Source organism: Schistosoma haematobium, chromosome 5 (assembly GCF_000699445.3).
Source record: "Schistosoma haematobium chromosome 5, whole genome shotgun sequence".
Lineage (NCBI taxonomy): Eukaryota > Metazoa > Platyhelminthes > Trematoda > Strigeidida > Schistosomatidae > Schistosoma > Schistosoma haematobium.
The window spans coordinates 17750704-17775388 of NC_067200.1; the positions used below are offsets into that span (position 1 = coordinate 17750704).

At 33.5% G+C, this 24685-nt stretch overlaps 1 protein-coding gene across 1 annotated transcript in view; it reads left to right on the forward strand.

Moving 5' to 3' along the window:
- The window catches only part of ASPSCR1_3 (Tether containing UBX domain for GLUT4), a 34067-nt gene extending 9618 nt beyond the window's left edge, over positions 1–24449 (forward strand). Inside the window, exons 2-10 of the mRNA XM_012941202.3 lie at positions 703–890; positions 6696–7183; positions 10469–10622; positions 12729–12975; positions 14321–14466; positions 15867–15901; positions 17062–17457; positions 20362–20493; positions 23645–24449. Coding sequence (XP_012796656.1) covers positions 782–890; positions 6696–7183; positions 10469–10622; positions 12729–12975; positions 14321–14466; positions 15867–15901; positions 17062–17457; positions 20362–20493; positions 23645–24298 — 2361 coding nt within the window. The 5' untranslated portion in view covers positions 703–781 and the 3' untranslated portion in view covers positions 24299–24449. The remainder of the gene's footprint in view (positions 1–702; positions 891–6695; positions 7184–10468; positions 10623–12728; positions 12976–14320; positions 14467–15866; positions 15902–17061; positions 17458–20361; positions 20494–23644) is intronic.
- Positions 24450–24685: the final 236 nt, after the last annotated feature.

Consider the following 24685-nt stretch of genomic DNA (forward strand, 5'->3'; position numbering starts at 1 on the left):
AATTACCCTTATTTATCATTTGTGTTAATGATATAATCAGACCGTATTATATATCTTTGTTCCTTTTTGATCCTACTAATATCAGGTTTAGAAAAGAGAACAGTTTTTTATATTGGAAGAAATATTCCTATTTAATTAATTTAATATAAGTTGAGCTCATTGGCAAACGTGATATAATAATTCGTAAATAACGATTTTGAAAAGACAACAATTCGAACAGTCTCTTAGAGGGTGTTCAGTTTATGAAGACGTTTATTCTTACTTTATTTTGTATTGTTTGTTTAAATCTTCCCATTGATGTTTAGCACTGAGATGGATCAGTTTTTTATTGGTATATGTGCATCCAGTGTAGATTGCCTCGATATTGACTTAATTCACAAGCGAACAATACTGGGTTCGAGTCCTGAAGTAAACAACAACTTTGAGATGCAGGTACATCCAGTGAACGAGCCACAAATAGGACGAAACGCGAGTCCTGGATTTCATTGATGGCCACCAACTATCTTTGTTTGTTCTTATTGTTGAAAATACTTAAGGAAACGATTTTTCTGGATCATGAATCACTTCGACGTCTTATTGTAATACATAGAATATTAAGTCTTGAAACATAAATAGAGTATATTCGATATGGTAGTTATTCATTATATTATGAATTCAGTCGGTATTACTAATTTCAACATGTTTTCTTTTCTTATTCACTAGATAATGAGAAATTAAATTTCTTTAAAGAAGAAAACTTCAAGAAAGATATTTATTGAATTCTTGATCAAATGGATCAATAATGAATACAATTAATCAAACCGAGTTACAAATGGTTGATACAAGCAATTTACAAAATCCTTGTGAAATTAATCATGAATTAACAAAACCATTGGTCTTGTTTCTTAATTGTAAGTTTGTTTTTCATATTCTTCCTATCTCACATTCTATTTTTCGCGGGTCGGGGGGGAGTGAGAGGGAGCATCGGGTGGAGGCCAGTTTAATAACGGTTGTCAAGCAGTTAATATAATAAATACTTTCTATATTTAAACACGATACTTTTTACGGAAATTAATATTCTACAACTATGTTATATATAGTTATGTTATTAAGACATTGAAATTCAGTCACTTCATACTTTAGCATCGGTCAAACTGAGAAGAGAAGAGTCAGCATGAATAATTATTTACTTCTTTAGTTAAAATCCAATTTTTTCTCCAATATGAAGTTTCTTTCATTGAATGGTTTAATTACAAATTCAACAACAGACTATAATCCGAATACCAACTTGGGCGGCCTGTTTGAGCATCTGGGCTACCTGTTCCTGCCATCTAGATATTTCAACAAGTTATCTATTTTTGTTTGTTTTAATATATCATTATGTCTATTAATCGCATAAGCTATCCTGGTGCATTTCTGAAAAATGTACAACCTTTTGTTGTCAAAGTTACAAAAAACTCAATAAGAGACAATGTGGTTGCTGGCAATATACAACGAAAAGAATGTACAATATTCAGATGTTCGTTTACTGGACTGCTAACATCTAACTGGCGATCACCCAATATATATCGCCAGAACCGACCAAGAAGAAAGAAACGGAAACTTGTTGAAATAATTTGCGCTGAGAATTCTATATTGTGCCAAAAATATAATATTGAATAAAGCTAATAATAATGATAATAATAATAATAGATGCTTAGATATTTACTTGAGTGTCGTACTCTGTTGAAAGTAATAAAATCACTTGAATGATTTAACATTTTTATATTATTAACACTTCTTAAGTTATATTATTTGACAGTCTATGACATAATGAATATTTGACTATTTTGAAGTTACTGGTTAATTCAACGAATTAGTTCGGTGAATATTCAATGTCATAATAGTTCAGTTATAATACTGAGCTGAATCTTCTAAAAACATAATTTCTGACAAATGAAGACTTTGAATTCATGAGTCAATCTAAGCTAGACCACTACTGGAAATCTGGCAGCATTGGATGATTGTTTTGTTCTAGTGAGGGACTCCTCAGCAGTGTGCATCCATTATCCCGTAAGTAAAGCTCAAAATCAAGACCTTTGGTCCCGGACATCAATGCCATTGGATGCTAGCGTAGTGGTCTAGAGGTTAAGCATTCGCACGTGAGCACGAAGGTCCTGGGTTCGAGCGCCATGTGTGAGATCGTGATTGTGTACTGCTTAGGAGTTATATACTGGGACGAAACGGCTATCCAGCGTTCCCAGATTTTCAATGGTTGTCTAGCTGAGATCGACTCATGAATTCAACTATTAAATTTACTACAATCTCCACAAATCCCTATTCTAATAAAATGAAAAAGTGTTTTATGTGATAAATTGATTTCAGTTGAAAATTAAGCAGGAACAATTAGATTATTCGTTCACTGATTAAAATAATTATTTATAATTTATTCTAATGTCACGTTGTGGGAGATAGCAGTACAATTCTGTAGTACATTTTGAAATTTTCCAGTTAGAAACATGTTTGAATTCTCACTAAGAATTAAATTGTGTATCCAATGTCTTTCAATCCCAGAGAGTTACAATGGATTCCTTCTCTGGCTAAAAATAAATTTAATAGGGATATGACTACAAATAATACTGAAGTGTACGCATATGAAGTCTATATAATATTAATAGGTTTGTGATTTTAAAATTGTTGTTAAATCTAATTTCCATATATCGGCGGGACTATAATTTACGGGCGAACAAATCATATTTAAGATAACAGGTCCTGGATTTCGGTAGGAAATTCATCCATCCATTTGGCTAAATAGCATTTTACCATTATGGTTGACGTCAGTTCTTAATAAAAAAAAACCTAAATTCAATTCCTAACCCCAACGTCCAGCATTAAATCCTAATCCTAATTCCTCACACTAATTAATACCTCAGTAAGTAAATTAACATTCTCAAAGTCACTGTTGCGCAACTCAAATGTCGTTCACATATTATAGTCCCACCCATATCTCTATATAGAATTTTAGTTCAATGTTAAACTAACTTGTATCCTCTCATTATTCACTAATTGATTGTTCAATACAACGTAATTATTGATTCTATTCTGTATGTTCAATAAACTGTTCATTTAACACCTTCCAAATTAGTTAATCATCAATTCATATTAGCTTGTATAGTTTGAATTGTAAACATTAAATAATTTGATGTGAGTTATTGTATTTTATTTTGCTTTCAACATTTATTATTATTATTATTACTATGGATTTTGATTACCGGTTTTTCCGTTAGATATTCATTATTACTGAATCATCACATCACTCTATTATTACTACCCTCTTTTCACCCAAACCCCACCCCTTACATTCTATTACATTATTACTAACTCATGTAAACATTACATTTTCTGTTGTTGTTGTTGTTGATCTCTTTTACAATCCAATTACAACAATACACAAAACAAATCCTATGAAATAAACAAGTAATATACATCTATCTATCTATCTATATATATGACATACAAGTGAACTATTGAAGAAGTATTGAATAGATCTAAATACATAACAGCTATTTGACCTATTTTATTAATAAACTGTCTATATAAATTAAATCAGGTATCAACATACATCAACAATGTAACTAACTTATTCATGTACATAGATTGTTTTTTTTTCGGTCTAAATATTCAACAAGTCAGTTCGTATGTTGAATTACTTCAATGTACCAATGATTATTATTATTATTATTATTGTTACTATGTTAGTCAATATTTTTCGTTTCTATGCTTATTCCTATTGGCAATATTACATATGTGTATGTGGAGATTCCATTAAATCACACATAGGAGAATCATAATCATTATTATTATTATTATTATTATTAGTAGTAGTAGTAGTAGTAGTAGTAGTAGTAGTAGTAGTAGTAATAATAATAATAATAATAATAATAATAATAAAATTGCACAGGAATGAAATATTTGCCAGTTGTAAATGTAAATGTACTTGTGTGTGTTCATTATGTCTATTCGATTATCAGTATCATTTTAATCATTAATGTTATTTTGACTAATAGTATATTGTACAATATGGTAAATTATTTCATTCTATCTTTATCATACTTCTATATGTCTCATTCTTACTTTCCTCTCTTTCTCTTTCTCTCTATCTCTCACTTTATCCCTCTCTCTCCCTCTCTCTCTTGGTTTCAATACTGTTACATTGATTCATCATTAGTGTGTATACCATATGTGAATGTGCCTGATTACAAATTTTTTTATTGATTGACCAATTTGAATTTTAGTTACTTGTTCCTATTACTAATACTTTTAATCCTTCACAATAATGAAAGAAAACAGTTCTAGATAGTTTTCTAGTTGAAAAAACATAATATAATTCTTATTTGTAAGTTGAATTATTCAATTATAATCGATTAAGATGAAGAAACTTCATGAAGTGACGAGATTATAATTTATAGACGAACTAGTCATGTATAAGGTAACAGGTCTCGGATTTTGGCGTGAAACGCACTCATCCATATGGTTAAATAGAATTTTATCGCTTTAACTGATATCAGTTCGTGATGAAAACCCTAACCTTAACCATCAACTGCAAATCATAACTTTAATTCCCCACATTGGTTTATAATCTTCATTTTGGTAGACACTCTCAAGGTCACTCTGGCGTCGCTCAAATGTCATTCATAAATTATAGTCTCACTAATAAAGATTTCAATTTCAGACTGTTGATTCTTAAGATCAAGGATGTAATACTGTGTAGAGTAATGACTGTGAACTTTTGAGAAATGTAAAATGAATTTATAAGAATTTTCAATTTCAGAAGAGGTTTTCTGTGGATATTATAGTAATTCTGATAGTTGAGGTCATGAGTCAATTGTAGCTGAACCACAATGGAAAACCTGGAATCCCATATTAGGACAAAATGGTTGTTTAGTGCTTTCAGGTTTTTCATGATCGTCTAGCTTCATGATTTCTAGACTCATGATTTCAACTACTAAAATTACTATCATATCCACAAAATCCTTTCTGATGTTAATCAACATATGCTCACCAGTAACTGGCTTTAAGAGGTATTTCCTGGAGTTTTAGTGAGAAGCCGTGTTCAGTGGAGTTCAACCGAGTCTGTTGTGAGATAGTAATTCACTGATGACAATAGTGGACGGTGGCGCAATTTCGTGGATTGGTTAAGGCTAGACATTAACACCATTGCATGCCGACTCAGTGGTCCAGTAGGTTAAGCGTTCGCGTGCGAGACTGAAGGCCCCGGGTTCGGATCCCGCGAGGCGGGATCGTGGATGCGCACTGCTGAGGAGTCCCGCAATAGAGAGAAATGGCCGTCCAGTGCTTCCAAGTTTCAATGGTGGTCTAACATCAATCAGTTCATGACCTCAATAAAAAAAACATTAAGTAACCATTGGCTTCGTCCATTAGAATTCGTCAAGGAATTCAAAATAACACTATATAACTTAAAGGTGGTAAAATATAAAACTAGCAGCATTAGCACAAATGCTTCTGTGATTTCCTTTAGCATAAATTATGAATTTCTACTGTTCTATCTCCTGGAACTTTCGTAATAATTTAGATCGCTTGGATTCTCATTGGTTTATTCCCCGAATACATGATTTCTTTATATTATACTGATACTGCTTATGGTCAGATTAGCCGATGTGTTGTTAAACAAATTTCTCCATCAATGTTTTCTAAATCCTAACAACTGTTATTATAAAAAATTGAGACAAGATGTATAAAATATTATATTTTCCTGGTTTCCATATTGCTTTAATTCACGAGCATTCTAAGTAACGTTGGATAGTGGTGGAATCCAGAACATACGTTTCGCCCTATTTGGGACTCGTCAGCTGGATGTACCTGAATCTCAGAGTTGATGTTCACTCCGGGACTCGAACCCATCTTTGCTTCGAATGCTTGTGACTTAAGGGAATATCGGGGCAATCCAAACTGGATGCACATATACCAATAAGAGCCTGATCAATTGCAATCCTAAACATCAATTGGAAGACACAAGTAAAACAACACCAAGTAAATTTAAACTCCACCCAATGGCACAAGCAAATGGCCATCGGGATGAGGTAGCTAAGTGGATAACGCGATGGCGTTTGAAGTGAACGGTTATGGGTTCGAGTCTCAGAGTAAACACCAACTGTGTGATGTAGCTACATCCAGCTGACGAGTCTCAAATAGAACGAAACGCGCCTTGTGGATTCCACTACTAGCCAATATCCATTTATGCTTAGAATATAACATCATTTTATGATTAACTATCTTTCATAGATCATGTTTCTTACATCATAGATATTTATTCAGATCATATCAGGTAGTAAACGAAACAACTTTGAAATACCTAAAACTTTCAAAAACTTGGGATCACAAACATTATTCTAAGTTCACTTGAAAAGTAACTCGATTTTCCAGACTGAAGGTTCTTCGATTTGGATAACTCTTTTAAATGGAGCACAAGTTTTTTCCAAAGACATAGTTCAGTATGACATATTGTTTTTTTTCTTTTCTGAATACCTCATATGTAAATGCTTCAGGCCTTACACAATCGTTATTATTTTCTTATAGTTCTTACAATAAAAGTAAAATACTTTTTCTTAAAATTCATTGATGAAGCTTTTCAATTCAAAGTATATAGAATATCGAAAAGGAAAACACTAAGCTACTAACCTAAATTCAATATTTTTATTGGTTTGAAATCATTTTAGCAAGAAAAGAAGTACTTTCTTCAGCTCCAACATCACCAAATAGCAGTGATAATGAAACACCTGGTCCTATATCTTCAATGAAATTTCAATATAGAAAAGATTCAAGAAAATGTTTTCGTAAAATAACATCACAAACAAATTGGCGTAAACGTCAAGGTATGACATTTCGTTGTGGTCCATTCTTTAGTCGTACACATAATGGACTTGTAAATTCACCATATCAATCAGATGTTAGTCAATCAGCACCAAGTAGTCCTACAATTGATACATATGAAACATTACCACTTATTCCTAATGCATCAACAATAGGTCAAGTTACAGAACAAATTAGTTCAAAACCATTCAATATTACAGTACATTCAAATTCACTTCATACTGAATCTAGAAATGATGAGCATAAAAATTTAGGATCATCTTGTTTTACTACTAATAAAGTGAAATACTCTGAATCAACATTACTATGTTTAATGCAACGTCTTGGGATACAGGTAATTTACCATAAACAATATTATTTTTACAAATCATGCACATAACTAATATACTGTAAAATCCCGTGTTTAAATATAAAGAGAATGAATTAAGGGGAACTATATTTTAATAGATATATGTAGAAATCCTTTTTGATATCTAACCACTGTGAACCCTTCTTCATTGATTCAGTTTCTACTAACTTTGTTGGTTAAGTTGAAAAGTCCAACTGGATGAATTGAGATATGATAAAGAAGGTATATTGGATAAATATGATAAACACGATTCTGTCAAATTTTATATTTCACAGGTTGAAATCATGAGTCAGTTGAAGCTAGACCACCATTGAAAACCTGGAAGCACTGGACGGCCGTTTCGTCCTGGTATGGGACTCCTCAGCCGTGCGCATCCACGAACCCGCCCCCCGCAGGATTCGAACCCTGTGAAATTTACTAAAATCTCCACAAAACTCATTCTGATAAAATTTTATATTGTTTTTTTCAAATTTGGAGGTCTGTTTAGTATACTACAAGAACATAGTTACTTAACTTTTTTTTCGTTCCCTTTTCTCATCTCCATTTTTGACTTTACCAATGTGATAAATTACAAAAATTACATTGTAAATAGTTCCTCTCTTTGGAGAACAATTAAAACTAAACAAACTGTTGAAGTTTCAAAGACAGTTAAGCTTTAATGTGAACTTTCAACTTAAGTATTCATGAAAGACTTAAGTGTATTATCTACATAAACTATTGTTCCTTAATTATACCTTATTATGGTTACAATAATTGATATTCTATTGATATCAATAGAATCTTACCAAACATTAATAAACAAATTACTTTGATTTTACTGTTTGATCAAAGATGATAGAATTGAACTCACAATTGATTGATCACTGGGTGGTGATCAATGTCATGCTTGTCTAGTCCTTATTAGTGCAGATCGAATGCTATCGATCATGTTGCAATGTGGCCACCAGTCTAGGTGACTCGACACTGCGGGCAGTATATCTTGAGATTTAGATGGTGGTTGGAGGTAGTCAACAGGAAACCCTGAACCCGGGTTTCGTGCTACTCGGCACTCGTCAGCAAGGTGTACCTGTAATCTTGAAGGAACTGCTGCTCCATGGCGGCTCGGATAGCTCAGTGGTAACGTCTCTGACTGTGAAGATGAGTGACACGAGGTCGAATCCGCCAGAGAGCACCAGTCCCCTCAAGATTACAGGTACACCTTGCTGACGAGTGCCAAGTAGCACGAAACCCGGGTCCAGGGTTTCCTGTTGACTACCTCCAACCACCATAGAATTGAACTGTTACATGAAAACAAGAATCCAACAATTTACTTTCATGATTCAAATCAATAGACAAAATGCTCTAGTAATTTAAAGTTAATTAATGCTCGTGAACACCTACCAGAGTGCCGAAACAAAGTTTTAATGTTATTTACTTGATAAAATGTTACTTGAAACATTTTATAGTTACCTATTCTTTAATTAACTGATCAAAATCTTAACATCTATTCTATGTTCATAGTTGAAGCGATAGTAAGTTACCTGTAAATTAGGTTACAGTGTTAAACTATACACAAAATTACAGAGTTACTTGGTAAAATAGAAAAACCATATTTCATTTGCGAAATATTCATTAATTGTCCCAAACTGCATTGTTCCTACATTTTCATACGAATTGCTTTCTATTCCCGTTCTTCCTTTTCCAATCTGCTGCCAAATATTCGATTCCTGACACATGTTTTATACTACTTATGTCGATATAAGTAACATACATCAAAAGAACATTTTACTTTGATTATATTTTTTTTACAGGAATAAGTTTTGTAAAAAAGAAATTGTATTTAAGTGATTTAGACATCTGGATTTCAGCTGTCGTTACAGTCAAGAATTTACATCATTGAAACAGGTTTGTTGATAATACAAAGAGAAATATATATGATAAATGAAAGACGCCAGTTGATTTGCTTAATCTACATTTCATTTAAATTCACTTGGTGTTGTTTTACTTGTCTTCCTATTGATGTTTAGGATTGCAATTGATCAGTCTCTTATTGGTATATGTGCATCCAGTTTAGATTGTCTCGATATTGCCCTAAGTCACAAGCTTTTTAAGCAAAGATGAATGGTGATTAGTAGTGGAATCCAGGACATGTGTTTCGTTCTATTTGGGACTTGTCAGCTAGATGTACCTGCATCTCAGCGTTGATGTTCACTTCGGGACTCGAACCCAGTACCGTTTCGGAGTGAACATCGATTCTGGGATGCAGGTACATCTAGCTGATGAGTCCCAAATAGGACGAAACGCGCGTCCAGGATTCCACTACTAGCCACTATCCATCTTTACACTTTATTTGTAGAAATAATTTTACAGGAACTATCTCGTATAAATCTAAAAGATATATCTTATTATTTAAGGTAGCTTATATATCACAGTCTATATGAGAGATTCAATGTTTTGAATTATTTATAATGTGAATGAAATATATTGATTCATGTAACATGAAAACAAAGTTGGCCAAAGTATTCAACGTGTTATCATTGTTATGGTTACAACTATCATTGGTAGTTGTAGTAGTAGTATTACCATTGTGAAAAGAATGAAAACGGAAACTTAACCAGCAAAAAAAAAGAAAATCAGTCACAAATTCCATAAAATCTAGATATGAATATGGATTACGTAACAAGCTAAGAAAATGCTGAAATTGAAGTTTATACTATTGAATTACCAACTTATTGTAACCAATCGAGAAAAAAATCTGTATTGTAAGCAAAATGTATTACACAAAATGTCAAAAGCTCATTGACTTTAGTGTACATTGAGGGGGGGGGTGGTAAATCGAGTTATAGAAAACTTTAGTTTAGAACAATCCCATCTATCTTCTGTGAAAATAAACACTCATTATAATACGGTGATCATTTAAGTCACTTAGCATGGTCGATTAATGAAATTCATCATTGCTTAGGAATAAAGAGAATACTGATAATATGGGATCTGCTTATTTCAATTCAATCTAACGTAGAGTCAGATGAGAATTTCTCAAGTGTGTGATAACATCTCTTACTATGCCAGTTGCTAAGATCATTTCATGAAAGCTGAAGAGCTTTTGTTCACTCTTTTTCGATAATTGTTACCGTATATGAAGCTGTCATCTGCCAGGACATTTTGTCGACTGCATATAGATTACTAATAAAGTTTATGTTGTCAAAAATTACCATTTTTAAACATATACATTAATAATTTAGCAAAGAAGTTAATGATTAATTGTTACTTTATTATAATTTATTGTAATAGTCCGTTTGGCCTTGTCTACTGGAACATGGAGTTGTAGATGTGGATCGATTAAGCAAATTGACTAGAAATGAATTAATTGAAATGGGTGTTACAGATGCTGAGACGAGAGCTACATTAATGACAGCTGCTCAGCTTCTTACAGATTCATGGTTAAGTAAGTCACTGAACATAATAGTTACTTAATTCATTATTTCCTATGAATTTAGTATACGATTCAACGATTAGAACCAAATCAGTAAACTTGAAACCTCTGGATAAGTGCTCTGTTGTAGTCGATGGATTTTTAGAGAAAACTTCAATTCCATTTAGGAGTACATTTAGGACATTTAAATTTATTGATGATCACATTGTTACCTCCACTGCTTTTTTATTTAAAATCGGTTGTTTATGACATTTGAGTGAAATGATTCACCTTCGCACACAGATACACTCTTGGTATTAATCCATTAATAATACTAAACGTTTAGTGGTGAAATATAAAATCCTTCTGTAACAACTAATACAGAGACACTTATTCACCGCACGTCATGGATGAGAGTTGGAGAATATCGTGTATTGATTGATGTTATGCAACAATGCCTTCAGACGTCGTCTCGGTGGCGTAGAGGTTAAGTGTTTATGTAAGAGATCTAAGGTCTCAAGTTTGATCCCCACGTTCAAGGTCGTGGGTGTGCGCTGTTGATGAGTTCCATACCAGAGTGAGACGTTCATAAAGTGCTTTCAGGTTTTCAATGATGGTTTAAATTAGATCATTTCACTATTTAAACTATGAAAACTCTACAGTCTCCCGAACCCCGTCATTCTACCTAAAATCTTGTTTAAAAGGAGTTGTTCCCCCAAGACCGTATTCTGTCGGCTAGTGAACGCATGGACACTGAAAGCAACCGATAAAATTTTCGAAATGTGTTGAGAAAACCAAGAAGTATTATAACCTGTGCATTGTCTACTGATCGATTCTTAAATTAGTGAAAACTTACTTCACAGATACTACTGTTAACCATTACGAAGTATAAATCATACGTGCTGCAATTCTGTGATGGAATAATAATCAAAATGTTTTCCTTCAAGCAATCCTTTGTCTATTTTATGTGAAAAAGTGACATACTGAATCTTACTGGTTAATCCGCAAACTGTTTAAAACTCTGATCAGTGTATTGATGAACACTGAAACAATGCTGAGCAATGAATGACATACTTTATTATGAATCATCTGTAAACTCACTATAATTCTTCTCACTAAATACAAAGAGAATAACTTCACATCATAAATGTTATATCTAGAGTTTAGATTTTTGCTATACCGCTTACTATTTGAGCACTGAAACACTAGAACCCTCCAATTCGCAAGTGAGAAGACCGAAAACGAGTAAGAAGGAATGATATACCAGTGTCAAATACGGTATAAAACTCTAAGATATTTATAGTTTTTAGTACAAATAAAATCATCATTACAGTTATCCAATCCACATACAGTGGTTTTTTAGCATTTGCCAAATAGGGAAGCTACACGTCGAGATTCTGGAATGTTCTTCCAAAAGATGATTGGATGGAATATCTTCGGCTCTTTTTAAACTTCTTGGAGCTTCCTCACAATAAGCAAATACGTTTATGAGAAAATGTCATCGTAACAAGATAACAAAAAACAAGAATTTTTTATTCTTATTTATTTTTAAAGATCTCTAATGATCATTCTGACAATTTTTAGGGGAGTATTTCATGTGTTAGAAGTGTGTATTAGTAAAACAACTCATCAAAAATATTTTTAATCGGAGAGGGGTTTTGTGGGTATTATAGTAATTTAGCAGCCGAATTCATGAGTCAGTTGAAGCTAGACAACCATGGAAAACCTCAATGCACTGAACGGCTGTCTTGTCCTATTATGGGACTCCTCAAAAGTACGTATCCATGATCCCACCTCACGAGATTCGAACCAAGGTCCTATCAGTCTCGTGCGCGAGCGCTTAACATGTAGACCACTGAGCTGGCCGGCATCTAACGGTGTTAATGTTGCACCACCGTCCACCATTGTCATCAGTGAATTACTACTTCATAACAGACCTGGTTGAACTCCACTAGATAATTATAACTTATATAAGGGGTAAATGTCAATGATGATAATAGTTTAATCACTGTTGAACTATGAAACAATATCTTGAGGTATATTCAAATGTTTGTTTATTCCAACTGTTTAAACAATTCATTGAATATGTAATAACTTTTCATATTCTTATTATACTTTTTCTTGTTATCAATATAAAAGATCCTTCATTATTCCATAGAACGTTGAATAGATCATTTGGAAAAAATTCAAAAGATTTATACGATACTCAAAATATTCATGATTCCGGTATCTCAAGTGGAACAGATATTACTAGTTCATGTTTAACATATAAACCACAATATACAAATTTTTGTAATAATACTAATAGTAATAATAATGAATCAACAAGTCGTCTTGAAGGAATTACATCTGGTAAATCCGAACGAATGGAACAATATCAATCACGGTAATGTTTACATGGAGTATATTTACATGTGTTAATTACTCAAGAAATGACTAATGTGTTACTGAGTGAAATTTGTCAATGATTGATATTCAAATAGGTTTCTTACTTTAAAGACTTTAATGATGAGTGTTTTGTTTCTGAGACAAAATCAAACTGAACTTCTTCGTTTAATCACTTCTCATAAAGATGTATGTATAGATTTGATGGTAATAACATACGATCTCACTGACACTTCTCGATACAGTAATTATAAGTTTGCCATTTATAATATAACGAACTGAAGATTAGATAATGTTTATAATCAGTACGCTTATTATCTGACATATTCAGTTAAAACAAGATCAAACATTGATAATGTTTGGGTATTTGAGCATAGTCAAGATTGTGATAGTGAGAAATTTTGTTTTAGGTGGTTCAAAACTATATGACAAAACAGATAAGAATTGTTCTCTGTAAATGAGTGACCATTAAGTAGTGACCGTTGTCATATATGTCAGGCCTTTCTTTAGTGCTGGTTGAATTCCACTGATCAATTTCAATGTTACCACCAGGGTTTCCAGTAGACCAATCCCAATCATCTTCATTTCTTTGCTCACCCTTTTTATGTGTATTTACTATATTACTCATTAATATTCAGTAGTTTATGTGATTATCTATTATTGCGGAAAGTATTACTTTTGATATGTTTATCGCTATGTGCTTCTCTTTTCAAACATTTCTACACATCTCTGACGTTATGATCTATTTTATTGTTCTAATTATATTCCACCACCATGTTTACTCATCCTCCTGATTGCATGTATTCTTCATTAAAGTTTTTTGTTTAGAAATCCTGCATAGTTGTAACGGTGCTCTATCCTATTTATGAACAACAAGTATTGATTCAAGACATCATCATGCTGCCACACAATTTACTCTGTGTAGTGCAATTTCATTTGTAAACAACTGTTCGAAAGACTAGCTTTCTCTTAGACTGTAAGTTATAACGTTACTAACACTCTGGATACTCAGCGATTAAGTGTATGTAAACTCTGCTGTTTTCGTTGTCTCCCCTTAACAGTATTGTTTAGCCAGTTACCAGGCCAAAATTATAGACAGAATTTACTAAACATATATACGTAGTTGCTAAGTGTTGGAAACGAAACATTGCAACATAGAGTTATGAGAGAACAATCTTCATTTCAAGAAAAATTCTTATCAATTTCTACAGTTACAAGTTTAAATTATTGTTGTTCCCAAGGTTTGATTAAGCTTAAGACAAACATATCTCTGGTTTAGGAACAAAATTGGAACCATTTCAGCTAATAAAGTGATTAACGTGAACTTTTATATTCCTTTTGCCTAGATGGGGTTATGGTCAACAAATGCCTACTGAACATAATGGATCTGTTAAAATGACCTCATATGAAGAAATCAACTTAAATATGCCAATCAGACAAAACGTTGGAACTTATCAAACAATAAACTCTGATAAGAACTCATTTCAAAATGGTAAGTATTTGATGAACTTATTAAAAAGATGACTATTAGCTGATGCAACGGAAAAATGGATTCATCATTTAGTAATAATCTGGTTAATCTGCTATGCAACACATCACTAACTAGCCTTCTTGATACCAGGATGCATTGCTGTCACACTAAATACCACATTATTATCTAAAGCCTCATCTAGTTTTGGATCTTTCAGTGTCAAAAAGCGGTTGTCTTCAACGACCTTATCTATGAGGTTAATCGTTAAGGTGTACGATCTCAGCATGAAAGCATACCTTATTGATGACAAATGGCAAAAACAATTATTATGTTCAGACCTAGATATATCTAAATTGCTGTGGTTGTTCACCTACCTATTCTATTTACCTTGATCTGGAAGTCATTCAAAATACAGAAACCCTTTCAATATAAAACAGAACCTTCAGTAAATTATCTCTGTCAATGAACAAGAGGATTTCCAGTGCTGTTAGAAGTAGGAAGGTGGTTATCTCTTTCCTGCTGACCATACTGTGGAAGTATATGTCTTCTTGAGGAGACTGAAAAGGAAACCGGATTAACGGTAATCGTAATGACCTGGAAGCGTGATTGCAGAGCCCAAGAGACAAATGCTTGAGGCCGATCGCACACAACCTATCTGTGAGAATTTTTCAATGGATAGCTTTGTTCTTCAGAGACTGAAATCTATATGGTAAGGCGAGAAGCACTGGATGGCCGTTTTGTCCTATTGTGAGACTCCAGGTTTTCCATGGTGGTCTAGCTTCACTTGACTCATGTTCTCAGCTGTTAAAGTTATTATAATGTCCACAAAACCCCTCTCCGATTATAATCATCATATGCTCGTTAGTGACTGGCTTCAAGAGGTATTTCCTGGAGTTCTCGTGAGTGCAATGACCAGTTGAGTTCAACCGGGTCTGTTGTGAGATAGTAACTCACTGAAGACAGTGATGGATGTGTCGCTCAGTTTCGTGGATCAGTTTAAGTTAGACATTAACACCGTTGGATGCTGACCAACTCAGTGGTCTAGAGGTTAAACATTCGCGCACGAGACTGATAGATCCTGGTTTCGCTTGTCGCGAGACGGTCTCGTGTGTGCGCACTGCTGAAGAGTCCTACAATGGAACAAAACACCCATCCAGATTTTCCACAGTGGTCTAGCATCAGTTGACTTATGATCTCAACTATTAAAATTACTATCATATCCACAAACAACCCCTTCTGATATTAAATATTTATCACCTGTACTCAACAATTAAGTTATTTTGATCATTCTTATAACAGTTATTTACAGTGTCAGTTGTAGTTTAACTATAACCTGACAATTAACAACATTTTTAGTATCTTATTTTAATTTCTACCTTTTGGAAATATATTACAATACAATATTACTTTTTCATTTATAGTTTCCAGAGTATTTGGTGAAATACAATGTCAGTCAGTAAGTTTACTTCTTTTCAAAATAATTCAACGTTTTATTCTAACTACCTATTATTGATAAAAGTGTGAAACTTTTGAAAAACTCAATATGTTTTACATAGCAACCACATTCTAACCCAGAGTACTTTCTGAATGTACTAAACTACTCCAAAGATATACGGTTAACAATAAGAGGTGGAGTTGTTTTTTAAACTGTTTGTTCTTTCTCATATGTTATTGGTTGTAAAAATTATTTTTTTTTGTTGCTTCAACTAAAGTTCTAAAGATTTGGTATGATAGGAAGAATCAGACAGTCTAAAGATTTTGTGCATCACGGAGTGATAGCTGAAGATGCATTGCAAAACTAATGAGTACTTGAGAGTTGATTGAGCTCTCAAACTACTTATTTGTCCTTGGCTTCTCAAAAATATCTCAGATGAGTATTATGGCTTGTACTAATATTTAGTTATCTGATTTGCAGTGAGCATCTCACAAGATCCAATGGAAAGCAATCAGTATTTCGGAAGTGGTTGACGAAGAAGAACTATGCAGAATATGAGACACCGAATAGTTGGCCAGATAGTGACGCACAAACTTACCTACCTAGTTACGCCTGTTACCCTCATAGAACAGCATAGGCCACCCACTAACATTCTCTATCAAACTCTGTCCTAGAAAGTCTTTTCCAGTTCTTTCCAGTTGCTATTCATCCTTTTCATATCTGCTTCCAATTCCCGACATAGTGTGTTCTTGTTAATCGATGATGCTGACCAGGTACGTGAAAGACTCCATATCCTCCACAGTTCCTCCGTCAAGTGTGATAATGTGTGGTGTTCTCCGTGTTGTATTTGAGGATCTTCATTTTCCCTTGTGTATGTTGAGGTCTACTGATATAGAAGCTGCTGCTACACTAGTCGGCTTCATCTACATTTGTTGATGTGCATAAGACAGAAGGGTCAGGTAATCTGCGAAGTCCAAATCTTCTAGTTACATCCAAACTGTTCATTGTATTCCGTGATTCCCTTCAGATGTGAGGGTCTTCACAACCCAGTCAACCACTAGAAGGAAGAGAAAGTGGAAGAGTAGGAAGCCCTGTTAATGGAAACATTATGCTTTATTAATAACCTATGAAATGTGTTCAACATTAGGCTTTCATAAATTTTTTGCTTCCAATTCATTTAGCAAAAACATCCAGTAAGTATTCTACGAAATAGTCGACTATCAAGAGATAGTCAACCTGACATCGATAATGTAAAACGATCATCATCAACTACACCAAAAACTGTAAAAATTGATGAACGATTTCTTTTATCATCAAGACATCAACAACAGAAGAAAGAAACTAATCTATTGAATACACCTATACAATCATCACAAACTTCTACTCTATCGACAACTGCCAATTATTTTGTACAGTATCCTCAAAATAATCAGCAACATATCTCTAATACAATACAAACAATAAATGATGATGCAAAGAATGTATACATTCAACATATCTATTTAGCTAGGCATATATTAAGAAAGAAATTAAATGCAGAACATATTGATCTTACTCAACCACCTTATTCTGATGAGGTTAGTTCGTTTACATTGTTCGTCAATATTAAATGTTCATACTTTTATTTAAAAGGTCAAACTTTGTTACATTCCTATTTTCAGAAGGGGTTTGTGGAAATTTTAGAAATTTCACAGATTGAAATCATGAGTCAGTTGAAGCTAGACCACCATGAAAAAACCTGGAAGCACTGGACGGCCGTTTCGTCCTAGTACGGGACTCCTCAGCAGTGCGTGCTCACGATCCCGCACCCCGCGGGTAGGTCCTGGGTTCGAATCCCGCGGGGTGCAGGATCGTGAGCACGCACTGCTGAGGAGTCCCGTACTAGGACGAAACGGCCGTCCAGTGCTTCCAGGTTTTTTCATGGTGGTCTAGCTTCAACTGACTCATGATTTCAATTTGTGACATTCCTATTTATTACATTTTCATTAGAATTCCCCTTCGATCTAATTAATTACCATAAGTTGCTTTTGGAAATCATATAATCGTATTGATTCAGGGACTAGATGTTTTCTTTTTAATTGTCGTCTTCGTAGGATACAATATAGTTGTATTCTAGGTTCAACATTCTAATAGAACCTTATATCACTCATTTCTTCATGGTTTCTATCATACTAGATGAAGTTATTCAAGTAATCAATTTAATAATAGTCTATAAGTTTTAAAATTTAACACCGTTGGAGTTTCATAAACTACTCTCAGTTAACCGTACTGATTCAGTGAATAATTATCAACTGAACAAATAAATATGGCGTGACCTTAATTTATGAACCAACCAATCACATATAAGATAATAGGTCTCGGATTTTGGCACGAAATTCATTCATCCATTTGGATAAATAGAGTTTTGGTATTATAGCTGATGTCAGTTTGTGATGAAAACCTTAAATCTAATTTCTAACCTCATTCGTCAACTGTACATTATGATTCTAATTCATCATACAGGGTTATAACCTTTATTTGGTTCTGGTTATTAAATGGACACTCTTGTAGATCACCATCGTAGATGATTTATGTCGAAATGATTGGAGGCCTATTCGAGTTCGATGTGAATGGTGTGACAAACTAGTTAACGTCGAAGTCACACCTCGTGGTCAGCATCTTACGTGGACTACCCCATCGACGTATCAAGGTACCATAGATGCTTTGAAGACTGTACGACACAGAGGACGTTATTACAGAAATATATTAGTTAAAGTAGATACAAGCGAAAGTAAGATCACTACCGTATGGGCCAGCCCATGGCGTACGATTAACTTGTATTTTCAAACGGATTGTTCATAATTCCTGATTATCTTATCATGATATCAAACCGATTTTCACAGTTATCAATCTTTATATATATATAATTTTAAAATTAGGTGCTAAGTAGCAATGTTTTGATATTTTCTGTTTGTATGTTTATGTTGTAGATGTATTTCAAACGACTGAAGTTCATCACTTATCTAATTAATTATACAAGTTTATTTTTATTTTAGTGGATTCGAAGGTCCTGGGTACGAGTCCCTTTGGTGAGGGATCGTGGATGAGAACTGCTGACGAGTCCCATACTGGGACAAAACGGCCGTTCAACGCTTTCAGATTTTCAATGGTGGTGTGGCTTAGATCGACTCATTTATTTAACTATTAAGTTACTACAATGTCCAAAAACCTTGATCCTGATCATTTGAAATTTTCTAAAACAGACGAATGTGCTATTTGTTCATATCTATGAATCTTCTTTGATTTCTTATCGGAATAACAGTCATCTATGTGAATAATTGAAATTAGATAGTGATTAGTTAGTGATAGTATTGGAAGACTTATTTCAACTAAAATATGATTTGCCTAGCATGAATAGTACCAATCGTTGTATTCTATACATATTTTAAAAAAGGTGATATATATATATATGAATGTGAATTTTCAAACAGACTTAATTAGAATGAAATGGAGATATTTTAATAGCTGAATACATGAGTCAATTGAAGTTAGACCACCATGGAAAACGTGGAAGCACTGGACGGCCTTTTTGTTCTATTGTGGGACTCCTCAGCAGTGCGCACACACGAGACCGTCTCGCGAGAGACGAAACTAGGATCTATCAGTCTCGTGCACGAATGTTTAACCTCTAGACCACTGAGTTGGTCAGCATCCAATGGTGTTAATGTCTAACTTAAACTGATCCACGAAACTGAGCGACACATCCATCACTGTCTTCAGTGAGTTACTATCTCACAACAGACCCGGTTGAACTCAACTGGTCATTGCACTCACGAGAACTCCAGGAAATACCTCTTGAAGCCAGTCACTAACGAGCATATGATGATTATAATCGGAGAGGGGTTTTGTGGACATTATAGTTGCTCACTAATGACAATGATGGACGGTGGAGTAACTTCGTGGATTGGTTGAAGTTAGACATTATCACCGTAGGATACCGACCAACTCAGTAGTCTACAGGTTAGGCGCTCGCATGCTAGACCGATAAGTCCTGGGTCCAAATCTCGTGAGGCAGGATCGTGGGTGCGCACCTCTAAGAAGTTCTATATTACGTCGAAACGGCCATCCAGTGCTTCAACGTTTTCCATGGTAGTCTAGCTTCGATTAACTCATGAATTCAACTATTAAAATTACCATGATATCTACAAAACTCCTCTCTGAAAATAGAAATATGCCCTGATTTCAGAACTCATTTATCATATATAATGCAACACTATTTCATAAGTTCTCAATGAAAATTAAACAAGATAATGTAAACTGCAGAATTGGTGTTTTGTTACCTGTACAATAAAACCCTGTCAATTTTAAAGTTGTCAAAACAATAGACTTTTAAAATTTGATATTAATCCTTGTTTAACTAAATCAAAGTTTAGTCTATTGATCTATTTTAGTATAGTTAATATTGAATTATTCAGTTACCTTTTATCTTTTACTTTACATAGACTGGTCGAGCAAATATTCCTTTACGTTTAATTCAACGTTATTCATTTGAAACAAATTTAGATCTACTTACTGTTGCAATGGCATTAGAAGCTGAAAGGGATACTAACTTAAGGGAGATACGAAGACCTGTGGTATGTTAACATTTAATTCATTTTTAGGTTATTTCATTAAAAGTTATTGATTTTTTTCTTAAATATTTGTATCCAAACTGTTAAGTTAGAAATTGGGCTTAATTAAGTTAAGGTTCTGCTATCAATATTCTTATAACCAGTGAAATCATCAAATCATCATAATGTCACAGCATGTGTATGCATTAATGAACACTAGCAATTACATCATGAGAGAGGAACTTATCTAAACTGTATGTTCTAAGCTTTTAAGTTGCTGAAAGTTTGTTAAGTTATACTTTCAATACATTGAAATTAGATTTATGCATTCATGTTGTGATTGATACATAATAACAATGAAGTATTAGATTACAAATAGATAATATTTGTATAAACCACTAGAGTTATGTTGAAGTGAAAGGTTCTGTTCTGACTTTATATCCGCCTTTTTTATCACATGATTTATCCACCAATCAAAATACGACTTATACAATCTTTGCACTGTGCCAAACAAATGACGTTCAACTGGCATGAACAGTCTAGAGTCCTTATTGGTCCAATGTCCACCTAGCCCGTCCACTTGAGTCCAGAACACCAAATACCAGCTCCCAATATGCGAATCGAATCGAATCAAATCATTTATTTCAGACATACTGGGTTTATATGTCAACCAAACAGACCTCAACGCACCATAAAATAGGAAATAATGTTTGTACACAATAAAGACAAAAAGTGGCTGTGAACGTGGGAGGCAGTAGTCAATAAACTGAGCATAATTTAGGGACAGTAAATCGTATAATAATAAATCATAGGTCAAAATGAAGCTTATAACAAGAGGGATATAGATATATGCAATCTAACTATTGAATAATTATACAATAAGAATATTTGTAGAGTATTAGTCCATTAAAAGTGCTCGGGAGTTATCTGTAACTTAATCTTCTCTAGGATATAACAGGTTCAAGTCACTGAATCAATAGGTGTACACTGTTAGAATATTGATGTCATGCTCCTAAAGCATTCACTTCTTCAAACGTTAGATATATATTCGAGAGATCACCACTACTAGCCACTATCCATTTTTGTTTATAAAACTTGTGACCTAAGATAATATCGAGGCAGTCCGTACATATGTCAATAAGAGATTGATCAATTGTAGTCTTAAACAACAATGGGAAGATACAATTAAACAACACCAAGTGAATTTGACCACTTACAATATTGACTCTCCTTGACAAGATATAAATCATCCGATTAATGCCTTTAAATACTATGAAGTGAACGAGAAAACAAATGGGGACAATTGAATGTATTTGAACACAAAATTACAGAACTTGTTGGTAAAATCTGAGAACAGTACAGTGAATACTTAAGTTTACAAAATGTCAATCAATCGTCTCAGACTTCATTGTTCCTGAATTTTCATACCAATTGTTTTCTGTTCCTGTTCTTTCCGTCTCGACCTTCTGCTGCCGGACATTCTATTTCTGACTATCATTTATATACTACTCATATCGATATAAGTAGTACACACCACAACTGCATTAGAAATCAATAGATGACGTAATCAGATAGTGATTCGATACTTCACTGATTACATTCAAAGAGCTTACGGTATAGAATTAATGTTTAATAATTTAATTATTAAATTATTAAAATAAAGATAGAAATGAATAGATCAGTGGTAATAAGTTTATTAAATTGTATTAAAGAAATAAGAGGATATACATAGTGATTAATCACTGGAAGGTACCACAATAAGTAAAATCCATTGACAAACTTTACATTTCTATCTTAGTCTAATTATTTCGAATTTACATTAATAAAATTAACTTTAAGTGAGATCATGTATCAAGCTAATAGATATTTTGACCTACTGGTTTCATTTGGAAAATAACCTATTGTGTGTAATGTTTAAGGTGTAATGTGGCGTCGAGTCGTGGTTGACAATGATCAGTACTACAGGAAGACTACGTGCCAGTTAACCGATAAGATCCCCCGTAGGCCAAATATCAGAAAGCATTTGATGGCTGTAGTCGAGATGTATCTGTTGCCGATCTCGTGGTATCGAAAGAATACCGAGATCGTGCCAAAGGGGTAGAAGTGTGGTTACTGAGCGTAACCGAATTCGTGCAAGGTCACAATCAAAAGAAGAATGTATGTGTTTTGGTACAGTTAAACCAACAAGTACGGTAAAACAATACGTGGTGCAATCGGTTATAATAACAATTGTCTCCATTACACCAATCGCGTTCTCTTAATAAAAGTAGGTCACTACAAAGGTTCCTGGAATAATATAAAACATATATAAACTATTTAGTAGCTTTCACATATTATTTTAGTAATTACAAGCTTTAAAGGCTTTTCATTTACAGATTTAGTCAATGATATGCCAAAAAATCTAGACAGTTTCAAGATTTATCATGAAAGTAATTTTATAGTGTATAGAATAGGCATGAAGAAGCTATCTACATTGTCATCACTTCGACAGTGAACCTGATTTACAAACTAAGTAGGTTTATCATTAATAATATGGGCGGAGATGGATGGTGGCGAGCAGTGGGATACAGGAAGTGCGTTTCGTCTTATTTGGGATTCGTCAACTGGATGCACCTGCATTCCAGAGTTGATGTTCACTCCAGGACTTGATAACGCGGTGGCGTTTAAACCGAACGATATTGAGCTTGAGTCCCAACTCTGGGATGCAAGTACATCCAGCTGAAGAGTCCTAAATAAGGCAAAACATGCATCCTGGATTCCACTGCTAGCTACCATCCGTCTTTACTTAAAAAGTTTAAATAAGTAATAACATAAACTGAATATGTTTTACTTTATTAATTTGAATGTAAAAAAGCATACACTGAAACAAATCTATAACTAATACACATGACGCCAAGAGTTATAAAAGTTGAGATACAATCAAAATCATAGAATATGTAAATTCACATGGTATTATTTGCTTGAATCTTCCCATTGATGTTTAGCACTACAATTGATCAGTCTCTTGTAGCCATATATGCATATGTGTAAAAAGGGAGGAAATGCGCTTTCTGGATTCCTCTGTTAGACACTATTCATAGAATATGTAAGTCAATAGCCTTTGTGTATTCCACATTGTAGCATTATATTTATCTCAATAATCTTATTGTTTTGTATCTTTCTTTTTTTTCTCTAGATATCATTCAATGAAGAGATTCGATCACAACGTTTTCTTAATTGTGATGGTATAAAAACAGGCAGTTTACAAGAATTTTTAATAACCATCGGTTTACCTATGTATATAAATCATATATTACATTATAATAGTATAACTACAAATATTAATAATAATAATAATAATAATAATCATAGGTGTTTACTAATGACACCGGCAGATTTACTTAATATGTCCAATTGTCAATTACAAGAGAAATTTAATTTTCTACCTATTCATATACAATGGCTTCGTCAAGAAGCATCAGTTATTCCATGGATATTATTAAATCAAACAAATTCAACAAAATATTCCACAATGAATTATACAACAAATAATATATATAGTTTACCACGTACATCAATAACAAATCATTGTTGTCGAAGAAGTTCATCTCAATTAAGAAAATTACAACAATATCAACAATCTCCATCACAACCATCACCACAATCACCACAATCACCACCACCACCACCACCAACATCACAACAACAACAACAACAGAAGCGTCCAACAACATCAACTCAATCATTCATTAATCATTGTCAACATCATCAATTACAAGATTATCATGAAGGACATGAACAATCCGATGATAATTTCATTAATTTAGAACATCTTGTTGATAAAGTTTAATTAAATTTATATAAATATACTTTAGTATTTTTCTTTAATTGATTTAATTCAAGAAGAAAATTAATATGAGACATTTGTATTTAGCTAAATGATGTTTTGTTTTATTATTTAAAGACTGGAATTAATCAACATTATTTAGTATTGTGTAAGCATCTCTTTATTATTGAATTCATTCCAGTTATGAGTAAATACTTAAAATAAAGCTTTTTTTAAAAAAAAAAAATAAGGAATTCACTATCTACATTGTGTTATAGATCAAGTTAGTGAATATGGAGGACCCACCTATGGAGAGTTGGAGAAGCCTCATTTCAAACCAATGGTGTACATGGGCTCTAAGATCCTAGGGAACCAAATGGTGTATGAATCAATTGTTAGTCACCGGCTACC